The following is a 21,582-nucleotide window of genomic DNA, read 5'->3' as shown; positions in this document are numbered from 1 at the left end:
GAATTTGAGGCAAATCCGCCACGGTGATGCCCAGCAGATTGGCTAGTATAACTTTCGATTCTAACATACATGTATATGACGATAATTCTTGCTAGCAATTGGTAATCAAATCATTTATTTTTTCACCTTCAACTCAGACTGTTTAAAATTGCGAGCAGAAATTGCATGTACATCGCAAAAATATTTTAAAGGAACAAAGGCTTAGAAAAAAAGGTGCATTTTGAAGTTTTTTAAAAGATATGATTACTAAGCTCTGTTAGCATGCCGCTAGCAAGCCAAATGAGCGAGACATTTATAGTTTGTCATTTAAACTTTTTCACATTACTAATGCGCTTTTTTTTAAAGGAAATGTCCATTTTTTTCAGTTCGTCAGCTCAATTTTACAAAATCGGATCATCGTCTCATCTTTATAAGAGCTGAATGTTGACCGACGTAAACTGTATCTTTCTTTCAAGTGATTGAAAACAAAGGACGTTAAATTTCTTCCGGCAGTAAAACAGTTCCTTCCATTAGTAGGTTTAATGCAGGCTTTGTACAACATAATTGCTCAGTTTTCGGCGCTCTCTTCTAGTGTTAGGAATACAATATGCTTTTTCCAATGCTACGTGTTACATGAGACGTTCCATTTTTTGGATTGTGAAAAATGTAGAATAGAAAGTTTGCCTATTTATAATAACAGAGACCAAACCATACCACTTTGTAACCGGTATTACACTGACACTTTTCTAATTTTGGTGATGCAGTCGACACGCACGACACAAACTGAATTTACAGGACAAAAGTTCAAACTATGGGTGTACTTTAAAGCCTTTTTAATATACTAACGCAACTCTGATACAGTGAAACGTTCAAAACTTAATGTCTTTTCTAGTGGCAAAACAAATCATAAAGTTGAACGCCAGACATATTAAATTTATTCGAAACCAAGAGAGCTCTCTTTGTCCAAACACAACAAGGAAATTCCGCCTAAAATTGTGCTAAACGCGTCGCATCCGATACTCGCAAGATCCACACAACTTATGTCAAAAACACCAATTGTTTTCGAGGTATAAAAGAAATTGATGTAAAAAAAATCTTCACTACAATGTATCCGATATGTTGATTTGGATCATTTAAGACAAATCAGAACAGTTGTAGATCTGGTTTTGCTTTTATCCCGCGATTTTAAGGCCAAGAAGCCACCTGCAAGAACAGTACAGCTCTTTTTCTTCACTATTAATTCAGCATAGGAAAGTCATGTGACCACAAACTGTGGTTATTAGTGACACAACGAGACATTTCCTTTCACAGCTTTCAGATAGAAGCTAAGAAGACAAAAATGCATCTAGCAAAACCGCTTTTCATCAAGGTTATTGTTGGCGTAGTAACAGCCATTCTGACCTTAGCTTCTGTGCTTGGTAATGGCTTCGTTCTTGCGGTCATTGCTCGATTCAAATCTTAAAGAACAGTTCCCAACATTCTCGTCGCCAATCTCGCCTTGGTGGATCTGTTAAACGCAGCCATTAACATGCAGCTGTATATGGTGAACATTGTTTTAGAGGCCAGTTGGCTCAGAGGTAAGACTTTGGCAATCATGGCCAGCATGTTGCATCGACTCTTCACGATTGCCAACCTCGCTTCGATGCTCGCCATGATGACAAATATGTACCTGGCCATTTCGTTTGGCCTGAGGTACCTTGGTTGGAAGACGAACAAGAAAGCTCTGGTCTGTAATGTCCTTATTTGGATCTTCAGTTTCGTGGTGACAATCGTGTCCTCAATCCCGCTATTTGATATTAATCTTGGTGATGCTGGTGTCCCTGAATACAAATTACAGATCTTCGAGCAAGCAAAGCCGTTTGTCGTGTCGTTTTTGGCGTTGTTCCTCATCCTTGGCGCAGTTGTGTGTTTTCTGACGACCCGTGAAATAAAAAAGAAGAAAAAGGAGGTATTTAAATCTTTATACTTTCTTCAGTTATTTGCTTTAGTGTTATTTTAATAATGTTATACACTGATTTCTTGCCAAGCCATAAGCAAACCGTAACATAATATCTTATGAGCAGGAATTACCTCAACTTATCCACATAGCCATAAGACCATAACGGGGGGGAAAAAAAAAAAAAAAACAAAAAGGTATTGTCCACAATGTGTTACACATGTACAAACACCATATAGACACTGTTTATATCTTGATAAAACAGGTGACACAACATAAAATTAAAGCGACAATTTTCTTTCCGGCTCGAAGGACTATATTTTAGTTTGGAGAATTTCTAAATTTTACAAATTTTACCTTGTGAAACAGAAACGTACTACAGAGTCACCAACAGATATTGCTGTATTTTAACTTTCAAAAGAACCATTCTGGGATTTACTGATTACGCATAAATTATAACCATTTATGGCCCATGGAAAAAAATACCTTGTTGAAAATACGAAGTTCAAGGGGGCCCTCTCATCCTACCCCAATGAAAAATTCACATCGTGGAGATGCCTGCTTACAGCATTGTGATTGCATACCACTGGAAAGACGGATGGTTCAAAAATTTTTTTAAAAATGAAAGAAAATGGGGGTAAACTCGTCTCCCCCCCCCCCCCCCCAAAAAAAAAAAAAATCCACGGCCCTAAATCCGTCCCTGGGTGCCTTCGAAGTCGGCAGCTAAAGCAAAACTCCTTCTAATATTCTTCCTTTTCCAACAGAGAGCAGAGTTGAACTTACCTCCTACTCAAGCCGAAGCCAGGCTAAAAATGGACATCAAAGCCATCAAAACTATAGCCATCACAGTAGCCGCCTATTTCCTCTGTTATGGTCCGACAATCGTGTATGCAATGTTTGGACTTCAGGAAGAAACCCAGCCTGACTCCGGGCTTGGATTAATCGTCTGGTACAGTCTTTTCATCTCCAGTGCTGTGAACCCGACCATCTACTACCTGCGAACAAGTAGATGCCGCTCAGCTTTCAAGCAGTTCCTGAAAGACCCCTTCGGATCAAGCGACTTCAAGGAGAAGCCAAACGGCCGCGACGACGGTGAAAAACAACACACAGCCATGGCAAGAAAAGGGAATGGCAGAAGAGTGGAAAGCGGAGAAGAGTTTAAAGTTGAAAGAGACGGAAACCAAATGAGGCAAGCGTATTTGAGCAAACCAAGCCATGGGATGGTGATTTCGTCCATTGAAGACTTGCAGGCTGAATTTCACTCTCATCAAAGAGTTGGATACGAAGAAAACGGTAAAAGTCAGCCAAGTCTTCAAGTGAAGAATTCAGGCCAAGGAGGAGAAGAGAAAATTGAAGAAGGCAATGATGAAGTACCCAAGAAATGTGGCTTGGAAAAGGAGCCCAGAAAGCTACGACCATGTTCATCTAGAAATAAAGTCCATCCGTTGGGAGTAGCCGAGGCGGGCAGGACTGGGGAACAAAAAGAAGAACAACACGAACTTGACAATGACTGCCCTGGGGGAAACCAGCGAACTATTCAAGAATCTTCAGGAAAGGATTCAAACGGCATAACAACGGGTCGCAAGTTTGAAAGAGTCGCGAAGACAGCGTGGATAAATTAGAAGAAGATGGAACATGGGTAGTCTAGAAGGAAAATGAGGGAAAACTGTGGTATAAACAAACTTAGAGACACTACATACGCGAGTGTTTTCTGTTGTTGTTTTTAAACCCCTTTTGATGTTATAGAAAGTGACACAAAATGGCTTTACCACAGCGGATGTATAGTTTGAAACCGTTCTTTTTTGCGCTCCCAGTTTGATACTTGCTCACGGCTGTTGCCCGAAAAGTTGTCACCGAATTCCAGCAGCATACTGACGTAGAGATTTTATTACTTGAAGAGCTGAAAACGTTAAAAGGTGGTGGCAAACGAAGACAGCAATGGGCGTCAAAAGTCCTTGAGACAGTTGGATGAAATTGATACTAATTTAAAATTCCCGTTTTTTCACCTTTAATCTGCTGCCGCTTCTGAACCACTCCCCCTCCTCCCTATTCAATGTTGTACTCAAACGAGGCAAGTCTTGCAGATAGAAAATACAACATTGTTTCGGGGGGAGGGGGTTATATTGAAGGGGTGAGGGGTAAAATTTGTCCAAGGTACTCAAAAAGTGCCGACTGTCTCAACACTTTTGGCGCTCATTGAGTGCTGTGGACACAAAAGTTTTCCCGTTTGCCCGCACGCACAACATTTGTCGCGGACACAAAATCTGTATCCGGGGTTTTGTACGTCTGCAACGCAGGCTAGTTCCTCGTTGGCTAACTGAAGAAATTTAACATCATGAGCAAAAATGTATCCAAAACAAGGTGTCCTCGTTTGCCATGACCTTACAGGAGCAATGTCACGGTGGTCTACGTCAATTTTGTGATTACTTCCAAATTGAAGGAAACCTCAAAATAATCGTTTGCTAACGTAGAGAAACCGGCAACAAAGGAGTAAAATACTGGAAAAGGCCGAACGTGCCAACCCTTTCAAGATGCGCTGTCTATGACGTTGCTCTGTGGATATAATAAATTATGCAAAAAGTGGAAGGAAAGCGTGGTATCAGTGGTATTGAAGCTGAAAGATGGCGAATTTAAGCTCGGTGAATAAATGAGAGAGACTTTTGGTGAGCTACAATTGTAGGCCATTTCCCCGGTTCATGTGTGACACGCGTCTTGCATACTGCTAGGATCAGCAATGTCAAAAGCGTCATGTGTGATTAATTTTAAGCTTGGTAAATAAATGATAACGATAAAATGTTCATTTGTCACGAGCTTATTATTAAAACTTTCAAAAAGAATAAATTCGGATCGAGGAGGGATTTCCAAGTCGTACGAACTGTGTAATATTTTTCCTTTTTCGGGGTATTCTCCCAAGCCCACCCTTATAACTTTTCTAATATTTCAACAAGCAGAGCCAGTCTTCTTCAGGGCCAGTACTATAATGTAAGGAAAATGACGGCTCTCAAATTTAAATGTTCAAAGTTTAGAGCTGTTATTTTCCGTAAATCATAGTACTGGCCCTAAAGTGGTCTAGCTCTGCTAGTTGAAAAATTGGCAAGCCTAGTAGTTTTATTCCCAGGGGGGGGGGGGGGGGGGTACTCCGGCTTGTAAATGACGGGGATGATCGAAGGATTTTTTTGGGTTTGAAATTTTCGATTCCGGGATTTTTTTGGGTTGGAAAATTTGGCAAGTATTTTTTTGGGGGACTTGATTTAAATAGGGGATTTTTTTGGGTATTACCAATTACCAGTAACAAATAACTGAAGTTCCTTGGCGTATTTATGGTATGATGAATAAACAAACACGAGCGTTCAATTTTTTATGGTTTTCTTTGTGTTATATTATTGCCCCTCCTGGCAATTTAGGGGTTATTTGACAAGGGATTTTTTGGGGGGTTATTTTTGGTCCAGGGATTTTTTTGGGTAATGTCGGAAGACTTAGGGATTTTTTTGGGTCCTGAGTTTTGCCTGCATTCGATCATCCCCGTCATTTACAAGCCAGAGGTCCCCCCCCCCCCCTGGGGTTTTATTCTTCGCTCCTTGTCCCCAGCATCCAAGCGTTTTTTTTTTCTTTTCTTTTTTTACTTTTCTAATGGTTCATCCCATCATGCAGTGGCTTTCAACTTATTAACATGCCCAGAGGTCTATTGGCTGTGATTCAAGCCCTGCCGAGAAATTACGATTAACAGGACAACAACAACAAAATTAACCAAATAACAATCAACATAAAAGAACAAAACAACATTCAATAAAAGAAATATTTTACTTTAGTTGTATTCAACCATCCAGGTTGTACAAGCATTTTAAAAAGCGTAAATTTAATTTCAGTGATCGAATGTACATAACGACTTTTAGACTGGAAAATTGTTCAACGTTCGAATAACGTCTCTAAGGCAACAAGTATAGCTAATCTCGAATCAATCAACCAATATTGCAAATAGCTGTTATGAGTAATGGAAAACGACTCCTGCAAAACATCAGGAAAATGGCCTTTGAAAATAACTCGAAAAAATTCAATTCGCAACAGTAAAAAGATAGTAACGCAACGTCCAACGTAGAAATAGTTGAAGAAATAAGGACTTCACATTTGACACGATAAAACTACTTGAATAAATTTGTAAATAACGCAAGACGCGAAGAACGTTCCGCACACTCTGTGACGTCTTGTTGCGTGACGTCTAGCGTTTGTCACGCACTATTCATTTATGAGCCACATAAACGCTCCAAAAGCGCCCCGAAAACGAAACCAAAGCAACGATTTTTGCGAAGAACGTCAAATTACATGGTAGGCAAAATATCAACTATGTTTTAGTTACTCTCTAGGGAGAGTTTTCGTTGCCATTTTCTCGATCGTCTGCAAAAGTCCTTCTTGCTTGCGAAGTAGATCACTAATCTTGCTTTCTCGTACCTCAAGCTTCCTTTGCAGTACGTCTTCGTCGTCTACCCAAAATCCCTCAGATTTGTCTGAAGCTGATGAATCCGTGTCAGGCTTGATTGACAGGCAAGGCCTGTTGACGTCATTAGTGACGTCCAGATTCGCTGCAAATGGCTTTCCGGCGCTGTTTTGTGCTGTACAACTCTCTTCGGTTTTCACTGAGACGTATTGTTGTTTTGTGGCGTCGATTTCTAACAAGGTAAAGATTGAAAAGAAAAAAAAAATGAACAAGGTTTGTAAGTAAAGAAAACGAATGGAACACGTGGGCTCAAGTTGAATCAAATTCACACTTGAGTCAAGCACACTACAAGTTATGCACCTATCAATGTTTAGCCGGGGGGAGGGAGGGGGGGTGGCGTGGAGCTATAAGGGGGACATTTGAAATTAGGTGAGATTTTCCGCCCGCAAACCAAACAACTTTCTTAAACCCACTAAAACGGTCAAAAGTCTCCACTAAGGGCAGACAATTGCTGTCAAATCCCCCGCCTATGCCTAGCCTCCCCCTCCCCCTGCCGCCGACAAAACATTGATAAGTGCAATAATGGATCCCCCCCACCCCACCTCCCTGGCAGACTGCATTTCGTTATTTCAAAAGCAGTACAGCAAACTTGGCGCGAAATACGGTGTTTATTTGTGGAAATGATGGAATCAGATTGGATTTTGAAATCCCAAACTTCCGTGAAATTTAAAACATGCTGTGTTAACTGACAAATTCTGAGGGATGTACATTGATTCGGGGCAGTCATGGACGACAATTACAAGTTAAAAAGCAATCATTCATCATGGCGTGAAAAAATACATGTGTTTGTATGGAAATACGATGCCAAATAATTTCCGTAAAGTAAGAGTTCTAAAACATTTAAATTCTTTGAACTGGAGAAAACTGGCAAACGCATCTCCAAAATTTTAGCCGAAAAACCGTTTTTATTTTCTGCAGCAATTCAGTTTTAGATACATCTGTCTGTAGGTACAGAGTGTTTGATCGCAGGAAAATGTACACAACAAATATAGAAGTGGCTGAAAACGCGACTGCATCCTTCCTCATGTAGCACATCGAAGCCCTCCTGTGATCATTAAAATTCATCGCTTAATCTCTTCAACATAAAACTTCGATTACTTCGAAATTTATAAAAATCATACAGAAATTATTTTATCGGATTCCTAAATCAAATACAGGCGTGAGTTTGAATCGCTCCATGCATGCAGGTTTGCGCTGCTTTCAACTTGTTTGAAATCGGTAAGATGTGTTTTAAGTTTATACGGCGTTTATTGCTAATAGGAACTAAAAAGATTATAAACAAAATTCAACAAGCTAATAAGCAAAATATCAAGCCCTACAACAGTTTTATTTAATTCACTTTCCGGCTCACCTTGCATTTTCTGTCGACCTTGATCGAAGAGCAATGGCCGTGGGTCGTATTTCCAGACAACTTTCCTCGGCAGAGTTTTGCAGCGTCTCTTGGCGGATAGGCTATTCAAAGCAATATTTAATTGTTTTCTCTTCAGTACCTCTCTACTTTCGTTATAAACTTTACTCGGTTTCTCGAGTGGACTGCACAAGTTGCCTGCAGTTTCGTACTCAAGCATGTGTTCGTAGTTCGAGTCCGCAGATTTCACCAAGATGTCAAGGTTTTCATTGAATTCCTCTGGCTGGCTATCTTCGGAGTCCGCCGACCGCTCAGAGTGAAATCGAAGAGCATTGAGTTCATCTTTTCTCTCAAAAACATTGTTCAAGGCTTCTCCGACGGGTTCATTTACGACTTCAGAATTTTGAGAATCGCTCGAGCCTTCTGGCGAAGAGTCACTCGAAGTGGACACCTCACACGAACTATCTTCCTCGCTCCAAAACCCCAGTTTCTCAAACAAATTCATCCTAAATCCATTTCCAGACATTTCTCCTTTTGGCTGTTCCGAACTCAAGTACTCTCCCATAGATGTGTCGACTTTAAACTCCTCTGGAAAATCTTGAATAGTTGTAAATCCTGCATCAACCATATTTTCACGTTCTTTCCTGTCCTTATTTGGCGCCAAAAATGACGTCTTGACAGGCGAAGCAGTAAAAGGGCTTTCCTCTTTTCCAGTGCTCCGCTGCTCATGTTGTGGTGAGCCATTTGTAAGCAGTTCAATTTCCTTTTGAAGTATTACTATCTTCTTAAGAAAGCGTGCTTTCTTGCGTTCTGATTGCACATGTTTTAGCCGTTTCTGGATTTTATTGATTTTTCGGACACGGTGTAGAATAAGTGTATTTTTCCTGATCTTTAACGGTGGAATATTCGGTGGGGCTGAAGGGCACAGCTCTGTCGTTCCTTCATGGGACATCTTTGGCGATTCTGTACCCGTCACTGTTGATTCACTGTTGTATTCTGGAAGAGCTGCACTTGACAGTCCTTCATGGTGGTTTAAAGATTCGAGAGCACTGTTTGATATCTAAAGAAATTACGTTAAGTTTAGTCATACATGTTAGAACGAGTGGACTGTTTCCTACTGCTAAAAATTAAATTCTACGGGCCTTTTTATAGGCTTTTGTACATTATGCTTTTGTTTCCCCACTAAAATGCTCCACCTTAATGCTCCATTTTTCCCACTAAAATGCTCGGTCTCCACCAAAAAAGTCACTAAAATGCTCGGATAATGCTCATTATACAAACGGTTTTTTAAATTAATTTAAAAAAGTTAGTTTTCAATATGGTGTTAACTGTTAACATTTACGAAAACGTACAAGTGTTGCAAGTAACAACAACAACGTATACAAGTTCATAAATACAGCCAAAAAGTCATAATCCTCGAAATCATCTACGAGGCTAAGTACAGAAAGTAGTTGACTATCTCTAGAAAGCTATTTGTAGTTGAATTTTGAGTTTTAGTCTTCATTTTCTCTAAAAAAATTAATTTCTTTTTTTATTTTCTCGGGGAAAAAATCAATTTTCCGGGAAAATGCCACTAAAATGCTCGAATAATGCCCAATGCTTTTGCCTCACTAAAATGCTCGAAAAAATGCTAGCATAATGTACAAAAGCCTACCTTTTTTTTTCATTCGTTTTGTTTTGTTTTGTTTATTTGTTGTTGGTGTTAACCTGTTCTCTTTCTTTTTAAAACTACAACTGAAAGGGCCTTCTATGTGCATGCACATATAGATGTTATTAAACTAGCATGAGGTCCGTATTGGGGAAATATGTGCGTTTCATTGCCGGTTGCCGATTTGCGTTCGTCGTGTTGGCCTGATCATCTTCGGAGTAATCGTGAGTACTCGGACTTTTTTCTGATTGGGCATTTTAATTTACAATCGGGAACTCGTAGAGTATTTAAGGTAGAATTGCCAAAAAATAACTTGTTCTGCCATTTTGAATACTTCATACGCGTTAAAAAAAAAAACCGCCCTGTCGCACGAAAGGAAAGGTTGTCGAGCAGTTACTCGGTTCCAGGCCTTGTATTTCCCGACCGCGCAGCGCAAAACAAAAACCTTATAGCTGGCCGGCCTCCAGATGCTCTAGTGGATGAACTAGCTTTTATATGCCATTGAAATACGCTACGAAGAATCAATTTTATCACTGCAGTAATCAGATCCCGTGCGGATTAAGGAACTGAGGGCTTACCTTAACATTTGTGTCTTCAGCTGAACTGCATTGCCATCTCCTTTCTAGCTCATGTTCGTCAGAATTGAGACTTACTCTTGCATTGTTTTCCAGACTGATAGTTTCAGAAAGGGGTTTAATATTCTGTACAGGGCTTGAACAAGAGAAATCTAGAATGGTCGATATGGAATGATCGGTTGACTTCTGTGTATCCGTAACATCTTCAGAATAGCTCTTCATTCCTGTGAGAGGGCTCCCCAGATGCGCGTTATTTGATTCGTCATTATCGTTTCCATGGCAATCTGTAGGGTCACTCAGAGAAGATTCTTTAGGCTTTTCAGCCATCGAATGGACTGACACGATCTTCGGAAATTCTCCGTGATCGTACGCTACTCCACCGAGTTCTCTTCCGAGTCTGTTTTCCGTGGCTGTATCGTGATATCCGTTTGCAAAATCTTCGGTAGCGTGATATCCTGTATCGTGACATCCGGTATCGTGATATTTGGTAGCGTGATATCGCGAGAAGTACGGATATGCCGTTGATGGAATATTTTCAGGTTGATAGAAAGCGGCGTGATGAGTCACATGGGCGGCTAAGGGAAAAAAAAAATGGAGAAAAATTAATAAAAAGGGGAAATGAAGAAAATGAACATGAACAGACTGACCTCTCTTGACCCAGTAGCTATTTATTTGATTTTGGGCCGAGGACAGATTGGATGCAAGTGATGCAAGGCAACGAGGAGCCATACAGAAAGGAAAGCACGGGAAAAGCGCGCGCGCAGTTATCTTAAAAGAGGACTGGAACAGAAAAAATGCGCCGATTGTAAGGAGACCAAACGGGAATAGAGGAGTATGCTTTGTACACTAGCATTCCAGTAAATAAATTTTGTAGAGTTTCTGACCAATTGATTTTCAACTAAAAATCCTCGAGTTTTTCGATGTGGGGGACGGGGGTTTCCGATGTTAGCTTCGTTAATTAACGATTGCTGCAGTGCAAAAGCTAGCTGAGATTTGAGACGACGCGCGTTCAATGCGACCAACTTACACGCCAACCAAATAAAGGGAAATTTTCGTTTAGGGTGTTTTTCATTATTTCAATAGTCTTAATTTTGCTGATTAAACATCATTATCACTGAATTTTACATCAAATTTGAATACAACTTTAACACAAACGTTAACTGACCTTAACTAAACAAGTCATGGCGTGCGCGTGTACGGTTCGGCCGCCATCTTTCTTAGCTGTCAGTTCTGTCAAAACGCTGATTGTGTAGAGAAAAATGCCTTGGTAATCAAGAAAACTAAACTGAAGGTCGAATTCAAATAAGCGCGTGACCTCGAATAAATTCGGCCTTGTAGTTTGTATTAAAAGCAACCCGTCGTTAATAAACATGCCCATTTAGTTTTTCAATGTTTTTTGAGCCTTATTATGGCGGTTATATTCATTTGCATTCTATTTTTAGACCTCGCGCGCTTTGCTATTTATTGCGACTTTCAAATTTGCATCTGTGGCCCAAATGATAAAAAGAAAGCAAAATATACCAATTCTGTCCTTTCCTATGTGCCAAAAAGAGCCTTCGTACGAAACCATTCATATGAAAATGAGTTTCAACTGCACGCTCATTTTCATGCAAATCCAACTTATTTTACGTAACAAGAGCAGGCAAGAAATAATCTTCAAGAATAAACACACGTATTTAAATTTACAAAATATATTTCGTATGTCCTGCATCCATCTTCAGTCGTTTTGAAGCAGAGGCAAAAAGGCAGCTAAGAAATGGCGTACTACAAATAAGGGGAAATGGAGTCAAAACATGTTCGCCTGCACGGAACAGGAGGCTTTCGCGCTCCGCAAAATAGCTAAATAAACCGCCTAACACGTCGATTCTGTGGTGGTGAAATGGTCTGACGTGCGTGACATGTAACTTACCACTAGTCACGTACTGCCATCCAAAGTAACATGGCCGATGCCAGTAGGGTGGCTCGTACCCAGTCCGTGGTGCGAGATGCGCGCCTGCTGGGTGATGAATGTTTGTTTGGGAGAATTGCGACGTCGTCCAGGAAGAAAAGTAAGGCATTGGCAAGCCAGGAGGAAGAGTTCTTTCTAATTCTTTTAACTTGTTGAAGGAACAGATGTCGCAGCAACAAGGCGCTTCACTGCAAACAAAATTTAGATCATGGCATTTTATGAACAAGAAAATAATGTCATCCACCACAATAACCTGAAGCATTGCATTAGTTATTTTGGGAAAATGTACTTTTTAGAGATGTTGATTTGAAATAGCCCTCCATCCGCTAATGAGTCGTTAAGATTTCCGGGACCCTCTCCTGTCCGTTGAAACAGAAAAACGCAATTGACCACAAAAGAAAAAAAAACCTGCAGTATAATCGAAAACAAAGGCCAACGAAGTGCTCGCTCGAAAACCTAAGCAAGAAGAACTCGGTCAAAAGTCGAAAACGAATTACCCGACACTCGAAAATGAAAGACGCAAAACTCAAAAATAAAGCACCCAAAACTTGAGAATGACGAAGCATCCGAAAATGAAGTGCCCGTAACTCGCATCTAAACTTCAAGAGCAACAACAACAACACACAACAACAACATCCTCTTTATTTCCTTATCAATAAAATTAAATTACAGAAATTGTTATATAAATATTACTAAAGATAAGGAGTTCTGGCAACCCGAAATAACCACTAGGTTAAAAATGCCGGGTTGCCAGTTTACAAATTGATTTGTCAAATTTTAGCCGGACAAACACACGTACTACCAGAAAGTAAAGGAGAAAAGAAGCTGAAATTACACGCGTAATCTACACAATAATCGAAAACGAAGTACGTGCCTAATGAACGAAGTATCAAGACCTCGAAAACGAGGCACTCAAGACTCGAAAAGGAAGAACACAAAACTCGAAAGGGAAACTTGTACCATCACGTACGTAAAACTTGACAAATGACAAAGCGAACAAAACTCTATCGAAAATAGACTGCGAGCAGTTTCTTTCTTTTCCTAGCGTGTGACGCGAAAACACGAATTCGAGGATGCGAGCGAGTAGCGAGAAGGGAGCTCGGAAAGAAGAAGAAAACGAAAACGAAGCACGCATACCTCGACTTGATGCGCATTATGCAATCTCGTCCCCAGAGGGCCGCGATCCTTCTGGTCTGCGCAAGGGATTGGGACCTCTGGGCTATTCTGAAAGCCCGCCACAAAGGCGTCTGAATCTGATTGGCTGTTGAAAACTTGTTCGTTTCACCACACTCTCCGGCGCACTCTCACAATCGAACCGGAAGCAGGATTTCCTGGTTCTGGTTTTGGACTCGCCCAGAGCCGTTGAGTTTCCCGACCGCTGGTCAAGGGGAACACAGGCTGTGGGAACGAGATTGCCAATATCGTCCCAGAGCCTGCGTCCTCCTTGACCAACGGTCGGGAAACTCGACGTAAGACCTATTGTAGCTAATCCAAAACCGAAACCAGGAACTCCTGGATCCGGTTTGATTGTGCGGCTGTGCTGGAGATTGTGAAATGAACAAGTTTTCAACAACCAATCAGATTCCGTGGGACTCCCATATAAAGTGACCAGGGTGATCGTCGTGAATTTCTAAACCAACCTAAAACACCTACGTAAAAGGTACCAGAATTTTGCTTAGTGGAGGGAAACTAATGTTTAAACTGTGAACCAGAAAAAACAAATAAGAAATGTCACCCAGGAAGATTTTGCCGCGAGGATAGATAATCTAAACAACGATGCGATAATCTTATCGACGGATAACCTCATTCGGTCTGTAAAAGAAAACAAAAAAAAAACTGGGTCTTTCTTAACGTTAACGGTGATCAGATACCACTTACATTCACGAATTTGGAAAAGTTCATTTGAACGTTCTTCGAGATAGTCCCAAATACCTCCAATCCCCAACTGTGAACACTACGTGAAAGCCCACATTTCGAAAATACCAACATATATTTACCAATAGAATACGGTAGCTAGAATTGCTATGGTCAAGGAGAACGAACAATTTTACGGCGCCTGATTGCAGCCGATTCATATGGGAGTTCAAACTGTATGCAGTGCTGACGAATGAAGCATGTTGAAGAAAAGCTAAGGAGCCCGGGGGGGGGGGGGGGGCTACTCCCTATAATGGCCTATACGGGGAGGCTCCGCTAGGCCTTTCTCGATTATGCTAGTAAAACTGGCATTTAATGCTACTAGAAATTCTCGCATAAAGCCAAAAAAAATGCTAACATAATGCCTGATTTCTTTAAAAAATGCCACATGAATTCCAAAGAATGCTTTGTTTTATTTCAAACAAAACGTACGAACTCTTACATTATATGCTCATATCAACAACAGGTGATACTTAATAATTGTTTGTTTATAAAAATAAGAAATAAAAAAAAAATATTTTAATTTTTTTTTAAAAAAATAACAAATAAAAAAACACACACGTAAGTAACACAACACAAGTACACAAGTAACACAACGCACAAACAGTCGAAACAGACAGAAAACAATCAAATTAAGTAATAAAAACTGTGAAACTTTAGGATTATTTATCCTTCTGAGTTCTGAGTGCTGAAATCTGGATCACAGTCATAAAAATTGACAGAAAATGCTAGCAATTCTTTTTCAAGAAAAAACGAAAAAAAATGCTCGTTTTCCCAAAAAATGCCGAAAAAAATGCTAGTATAATCGAGAAAGGCCTAGGCTCCGCCCGAAAAGGGGTACCTTTTTCAGGCTACAGGTATATAAAAGGGTAGGGATTTCACGAGTTTAAGTATTTGAAAGGGTATGGAAATCTGTCATTTGGATATTTAAAAGGGCCTTTAATTAAAATATTTCGAACAGACGCAATTTATGGCTGTACTATTTTAATTTATTAAGCGCTACATAAAAATGACAAGAAAACGTCCTATTTTAAGTCCACGCCATGTATCTTAGGTATATGAAAGGGGTACCTTTTTTCAGTTAAAGGTATACGAAAGGGGTACAATTTCTCTCAAAAATGGTATATAAAAGGGTAAGGGGTTAGAACTTGGGGCGGAGCCTCCCCGTATAAAATATTTTTGAGTATCCCCCCCCCCCCCCCCGGGCTAAGGAGCAAAAATCAAACGCGGCTGCCCACAGAGACTGAAGCAGAGTCAGGTCGAGAAAGCATAGGCGTCCCAGCCTCGTCCCCAGGCCATACCGCGCTATGCGAGTGAGCGGAGGAGGACTGGAACCGAGCGCGATAGCGCGAGGCCTGGCACAAAATGGCAAAAAAGTCCCAGTTTAGCGAGAAAAAGTCCCAGATATAGCTCGACGAAAATATACGTTTTTCTGCGAGGAAAAGAAAATATTTCTGGTTCATGAGGAAACTGCATCCCTTTTGAACATTTGTGGACTATTTTAGATGGCGGAGACGAACTGTAATGCCGTTTTTTCCTGCCTTGCAGAATGGTATTGGTCGTATTTAATAGAGTTAAGAAAATTATTCTGTTATCATTGTTTTCGTTCACTACTCGTAGTGATACATGGGTCTACATGTATCTAGAAGTTCTTTGTGGTAAGCAAATTACGTTCGCCAGGTACTAGTAACTGTGTTAGTTTTATTTAAACCTGAAAGGCGTCGATCTCAATGTTTATAGAGCTAGGGTCGGTATTTTCGACCTTTGTTGTTTACAAATTTATGTGCGAAAACAAAGAAACAATTCAGCTTACTTGAGAGAAGAGGGCTAATCCCCCGATGCATGTATTAAAGCTTGTCATTGATTACCTGTAATTTTTTATTTAGCTTTTTAGAGAAAGAAAAAAAATAATCTAACTCTCGTAAACCAAAACTTTATTTGATCTTGATGTAGCCTGTCTTTTTCTTGTAATACTCTGGCTCATTTCATTAGCAGGAGATGTTAATCCAAATCCTGGGCCATGTTCAGGTTATATATAACAAGTATGCTTCAATCATTTTCGTCAATTCAATGAGCTTATTAAATAAAAATTACAGCTGGTCATGACTTATTGCAGATTCCAAGTGTGAATTGATAACATTTCCATTGTGTAGCACCACTAAATAGCCAACAGTTCTTGTCAGCCCAAAAGGTGTGGAAATTTATTTCAATTTCCCTCAGTTGCAGAGTTAGCATTTCAGCTGAAGTTTATATATTTTGCTGCCAATTTTCGTGTAGTTTTGACAAATTTACCTGCTGAGATGTTCAAAAAGAAACAGAAGTGCACTGCTTTCCCCTTTAGACAAGGTACATACTGCATCATTGTAGACATAGCTCGTTTAACAAAGTATGATTCTTCTGCTATTCTCTCTGACATTTACTTGCAAAGAAACACATAAACACAATATATATATATATATATACTGTGTTTATATGTTTATTTGCAAATAAATTAAAATATCAAAATATATAATGTTTAAATATTGTTTGAACCGCTCCAGAAAAGCTGGTTACTGGGACTTTTGGACCAGTTTCTTTTTAATTTGTGAGCCCCATTCTGCATTTTTGACAGCCCAAAAATATTTGTATTTTTCCTCACATGGGTACTTGACTTATGGCCATAAGCCCTAAGTGGGCAAAGGGCCGGTACTCACATGGGTACACTGGCTATTTTTCCCATTCCTTAAACTACCACCTTTTTAACTCCTACTTGCAGAGATATTAAACTGAGCTTGACTGACACACACACACACACACATAAACACAGTACAGTATACAAAAGTATTAACATGTATTCAACTCTTGCAATATATACTAAAACTAGTAGTTATTGGAATTTAGGGGAGTGCATTTGGTAGGGTGGGGTGATTTGGGGAGGAGGCAGGGAAAGCTGGAGGCAGTGGAAAGTGTTATATTATGTTTTCATATTCTCTTGATATTTGAGGTCTGCCCATAGAAAATGTATGACATTGCCAACTGATGAAACCTGATCTGCTTGTACCAACCCATCTTTCTAAAGCATAAGAGAAGAATAAAGCCTTTTGATTGATTGTGCCAAGCTAAGTGGCTAAAGGTCTTTAATGAATCCAAATAGAGTACATTGTATATTTAGAAGATACTCTGGATAATGTTTGTATAGTAACAATAGTAACAATATAAATATAACATTAACTAACAGTAACAAACGACTTTTAAACTGAAATGAAGCCATTCTAAACATTTTGATACCAGTCCATTCGGAACAGTTTTTTGTTTCCTTACAATCATATTAATCTTGTCAATGCTTAGTGGCCGAAGGGAATTTGGTATGTTATAGAGTCTCACAAGTCTGAAGTTCACAAGAGAGAAGTTGAATCTGTTAAGCAGCTGAGTTGACACATTACAACTCGGTATCGTCACCAACAGTAGGCGAATTGCAGCGTTTGTTTCCCAGAAAACAAACCACTACACAGCTTTCTAATTTTCTGATAAGTAGCTTTAGTCATATATTTCGCTACTGATACTTCGAATAGATAGTTACAACTTCACTTACCCTGGATAAAACTGCGAAAAATATTCGAAAAAAGCGAAGGCAAAGGAACAAACAAAGCACACACGAAAGCACAGTTGAAAGTACTGATGGATATCAGCTTTGAGCCTTTTATCTTTTCACCGCTGTTGTTGTTGTGTTAGCGAGAAGCAAAAATACTCATCATACAACTTTCCACGAACGACCACTATTCTATCTCCGTTCACCAAGACACCAACAGAGAAATCGATCGATAGAGTCAGCTCCCATCGCCAGTTACAGTTAGTGGAACATATTCTTTAAGCTCTTTAGATGGTACAATTTGCTGCGCATAAAAATCGACATTTAATTTTTCTACCTTAAATAAAAAATCTCCAATTACTTCACGAGTTTGCTGGCAGACATGGATGAAGGAATCCCAGCCTAATTCTGACGCGTTTTTAAGTTCTTCAAGAAGTTGACTGAAGTTCAATCGTTGGACAGGCTCCGCCATATTGGATTTGCCGTTTATTGCCAGGCGTCCTAGGCGAACTTCCCCGACAAGCTTGGCGGGTGACGTCACATCCAAATTCGCCGGGGACGACTGGGGACGAGGCTGTAGGCGTCCGTTTGGAGAAAGAAGTCAACGCAATTAAAATTCCGATTCAAAAGTTACATTCGTTTTTGACGTGAGCATTTCTGAGTTCAAATACAAGAACAAGTCTTTAGATTTAGGGCGTATTTATTTGCAGCATACGCGTATACCGGAAGACGAGACGACGTATTTATTTGCGTCGCATTTCTGGTTATGCGTATGGGGTATGTGATTAAGCAATGGCGAAGCGTGGCGAACTAATTAGGCAATATTGTTCTCGGTATTATTGTTTCCTTTGTATGTCCTTGATTAATAACCCCAAAGGAGAGACTGATTGTTGACCTATTGTATTCTCTTGGCAAACGAACCACATTTGTGCCGAAAAAGTTTTAGGGCTGTGCAATTTTTTCTCTTGCTTGTTTGAGAAAAATAACCGTACAATTTGATTTAAGTGAATCTGAAGCAAATTTGACCGCAGAAAATATTACTCAGTATTACACAGAATACGAAAACGCAATTTTTGACTACGTTTGTGTGTGAATTTGCAACCACAGGGTTGATGTACGACTTGAATGCGATTAATCGATACGCTACCGATTAATCGTATACCCTCCACGTGTAACCAGGAATGTGACGCAAAAAAATAGGTTCTCGAATTTTCAATTTTTTGTAATAAACGCAAAGCGCAGCGAAATGCATGTAACTATATGCTCGTTAAGTCATTTAACGGGAAATTGTGAGTTCTCGATTATTCGCAAATAAATTCATTCCTCACAGAAATATGAATGAATTTTAACATTCGCTCTTGTTGCTCGTTTGCTTGTTTGTTTATTGTTGTCGTTGAACCTTATTTTAGAGAATACCTTTGTGCACCAATTTAAAATTTCCTGCTTGGCAAAAATTCTGAAAAGCTTGAGATAGCACTATCGGCAAGATTTCCGCACAGCCCCCTACATTAATTATGCATACAATTTTCTGACTGATTCGTTACGTTCTTTTCATGATTGCTGTTTATGTATAGTGATAGTATGAAATAGTTGCATACATAATTAATGTAGGGGGCTGTGCGGAAATCTTTCCGCACTATCGATTCTCATTTCCTTTGATTCCCTTTTTTTTATCATACTGATCTAAGATATGAAAGTATAAATAATTACGAACCATCGGCGTGCAATGGCTGTTTCAGCCTCGTGCCCCTCATCATCTATTTTCGTGTTAAAATCACTGGTCATATCAGCATTGTCGTATTCTGACTAGCTACATTCCTTTCACCACTCGATAAAACTTGTTCTGTGGTATTTTGTGGCAAAAAAGCCAGCACAGGACTTATTGTTTACCCAGGGGATTTGGGGGTTATCGACGCATTTATTTGAAACTGGGTACGCGTTAGAAATGCGACAGGTATACGCGTATGTTGCAAATAAATGCGCCCTTAGATTTCAAGCTAAATTTAAAGGCCTTCCCTTTAATGACCACGTGCGGCCGTGTAATGCAAAACATTCAAATCGACGCAACATTGTAGTAACTGTTTGCTAATTTCCAGGATGACCACAATTTCGCTCAAGGAAATCAAAGTTTTTATTCATAATTCCCAAGACTTGGTGCTAAGATTCCCTTGTTTATTTTTGTTTGCGGCTCATGATTACATGAGATCGGCATAAGTTATGCTTGAACGCTTAAGGCTGGTTCTCATATGATCGCCTCTGTCGCCTCTGTCGCTTCAAAAAGTTTGCTTGCTCCAATCACCTCAGACTTTGCTAACGACAGAAGCGACAGAGACGATCGAGGCGATCATATGAGAACCAGCCTTAAGCGACGAAAAATGAATTGGCGTGATCGATGAAACGTAAATATATAAAATCAATGACAAACAGATACATTTGTAAACAACGCTAAGTTGTGAGGAATAAGCTTCTCAAAACTGGTACTGCACAGTTTAGTTCACCTACCTTGAAGTTGAAAGTCCACGTTTCTCGACTGCATAATCTTCAAGTTTAGAATTTCGTGTGCTTTCTGTCACACCGGGCAAGTTCGCAGGAACGAACGACATTGCATTAGTTCTGGCATCAACAAACTTGCATTTCCAAAACAACACGACGAAAACTTTAATCTTGAGAACGAGAAAGCAAGTAAATCAAGGTCCAGAATATGGTCTCCGTGGAATGTATCGGTAACGTGTGATATTTGATTTTGCACGTGTCAGCTAATTCATTGTTTCGAGGAATGCTCACACCTCGATCTCCACGAGGGAGCAGTTTTGTTTGAGCGAATCAGAAGGTGCGATGTTAATTATACTGAGATAACAAGTGTCAAAGATAATTGGTATATTACCTTGTGTAAATCGCGATTTACATGAGATGTTGCAATTTTTCACAGCAAGCTGCTTCGCTGCTTCCTGTCCCGTTTCAAAACAAAGTTCTTTGCAGTTGTGCAATCGTTCTTTTCGTTTTTTTTTTTTTAAATAAACAAACAAACAAACAAACAAAACAAAATAAAACAAACCAAAAAACAGGCAAAAAGAATGCGCAATCACCGATTATCACCTAGATGCCTGAAAGACAGATATCTAAACAGAAATGGCAGATATGCCCCGGAAAAAAAGCCTAAACAGTAAACTGTGGATGTGCAAGGCTTTGCAAGAAGTTGGACTATACATCTTGAGTAATCTTGAGTCATAATGAGAGTTACGTAACGAAGAAGCGCACATTGCGTCATACAGACGTAACAGCTTGTTGTCTGTCAGTTTAGTCCCCGACCCTCCAGCCTCACTAGGTCTGGGTTGTGTACTGTGTCGGGGGATGTAAAAGCATAGATCTATTCAATATGGCGAGTGGTCTGAGTAATGGCCCACGTTTACCCGGCGTTTAGTGGCGACGACCAGTGAGGCCATTTATCTCATTTATTATAAAGTCTATTTATAACAATCTAGAGCAACGGAATGTGAATGTGTGGGTTTAAAGATTTGTTCCGGTTTTTAAACTGACACTGATACTACAGTTATACCCTGTGAGCAAAGTCCCAGAAAATCGTGAGTCAGTAAGTGAAGCACACGAGTGACGTCACGACTCAGACAAGACTCAAACAAACAATAAAACAAACCGAAATGGCGGACGATTTTCGTAAAATGCTTTCTAAAACAGCCAATGTTCCTAAAGCACTTTCATAAAACGAAAACGTTACCTGGACTCCAACTATTTCTCTCAGAACACGCTGATGTTTTCTGAGCCTCGTGGGGGTTATATTCACTTGCATTCTATTTTAGACCTCGTGCGCTTCGCTATATATTCTTCGAATAAGTTCCCGGCCAAAAGAAGTGGAGGGAATATCATTTGTAACTGGTCCTCAAAGACTAGACTGAAGCACATGCATATGAAACGGAACTTTTCAAGCACGTGGCCAAACAAAAGTCACCATATTTATGTCGGACTGCAGTGGCGCTTTATATTCAAAGGAGGGCGCTAATCAGCGTGGGAAATACGGTAATGTTCGCGCACCCCCCCCCCCCCCCCAGGAAACCTCTCATATTTATATGCCACCAGCATTGATCTGCGGATCAAAAAGAAAGCGTCTTTGTTTATTTATTTATTTATTTGTTATTATTTTTGGCGAATATTTACTTTT

General features: G+C 39.9%; 2 protein-coding genes across 2 annotated transcripts; one reads left to right on the top strand and one right to left on the bottom strand.

The window, feature by feature from the left end:
- Positions 1-585: 585 nt before the first annotated feature.
- Positions 586-4,565, top strand: LOC144662586 (uncharacterized). The gene is made up of 2 exons (XM_078523425.1): positions 586-1,927; positions 2,680-4,565. Exons 1-2 carry the CDS (start codon positions 1,508-1,510, stop codon positions 3,535-3,537), a joined length of 1,278 nt encoding a protein of 425 aa, XP_078379551.1. The 5' UTR covers positions 586-1,507; the 3' UTR covers positions 3,538-4,565.
- Positions 4,566-5,683: 1,118 nt separating this feature from the next.
- LOC144664133 (uncharacterized) lies at positions 5,684-20,011 on the bottom strand. Its single transcript, XM_078525255.1, has 5 exons — positions 19,911-20,011; positions 11,888-12,114; positions 9,982-10,553; positions 7,759-8,815; positions 5,684-6,579 (listed from the first exon to the last, which is right to left on the bottom strand). The coding sequence occupies exons 1-5, from the start codon at positions 20,009-20,011 to the stop codon at positions 6,266-6,268; spliced, it is 2,271 nt and encodes a 756-aa protein (XP_078381381.1). The 3' UTR covers positions 5,684-6,265.
- Positions 20,012-21,582: the final 1,571 nt, after the last annotated feature.

Source organism: Oculina patagonica, chromosome 8 (assembly GCF_052425735.1).
Source record: "Oculina patagonica isolate OP01 chromosome 8, crgOcupat, whole genome shotgun sequence".
In the NCBI taxonomy this organism is placed as follows: Eukaryota; Metazoa; Cnidaria; class Anthozoa; order Scleractinia; family Oculinidae; genus Oculina; species Oculina patagonica.
This window is presented reverse-complemented; position numbering and strand designations above follow the sequence as displayed.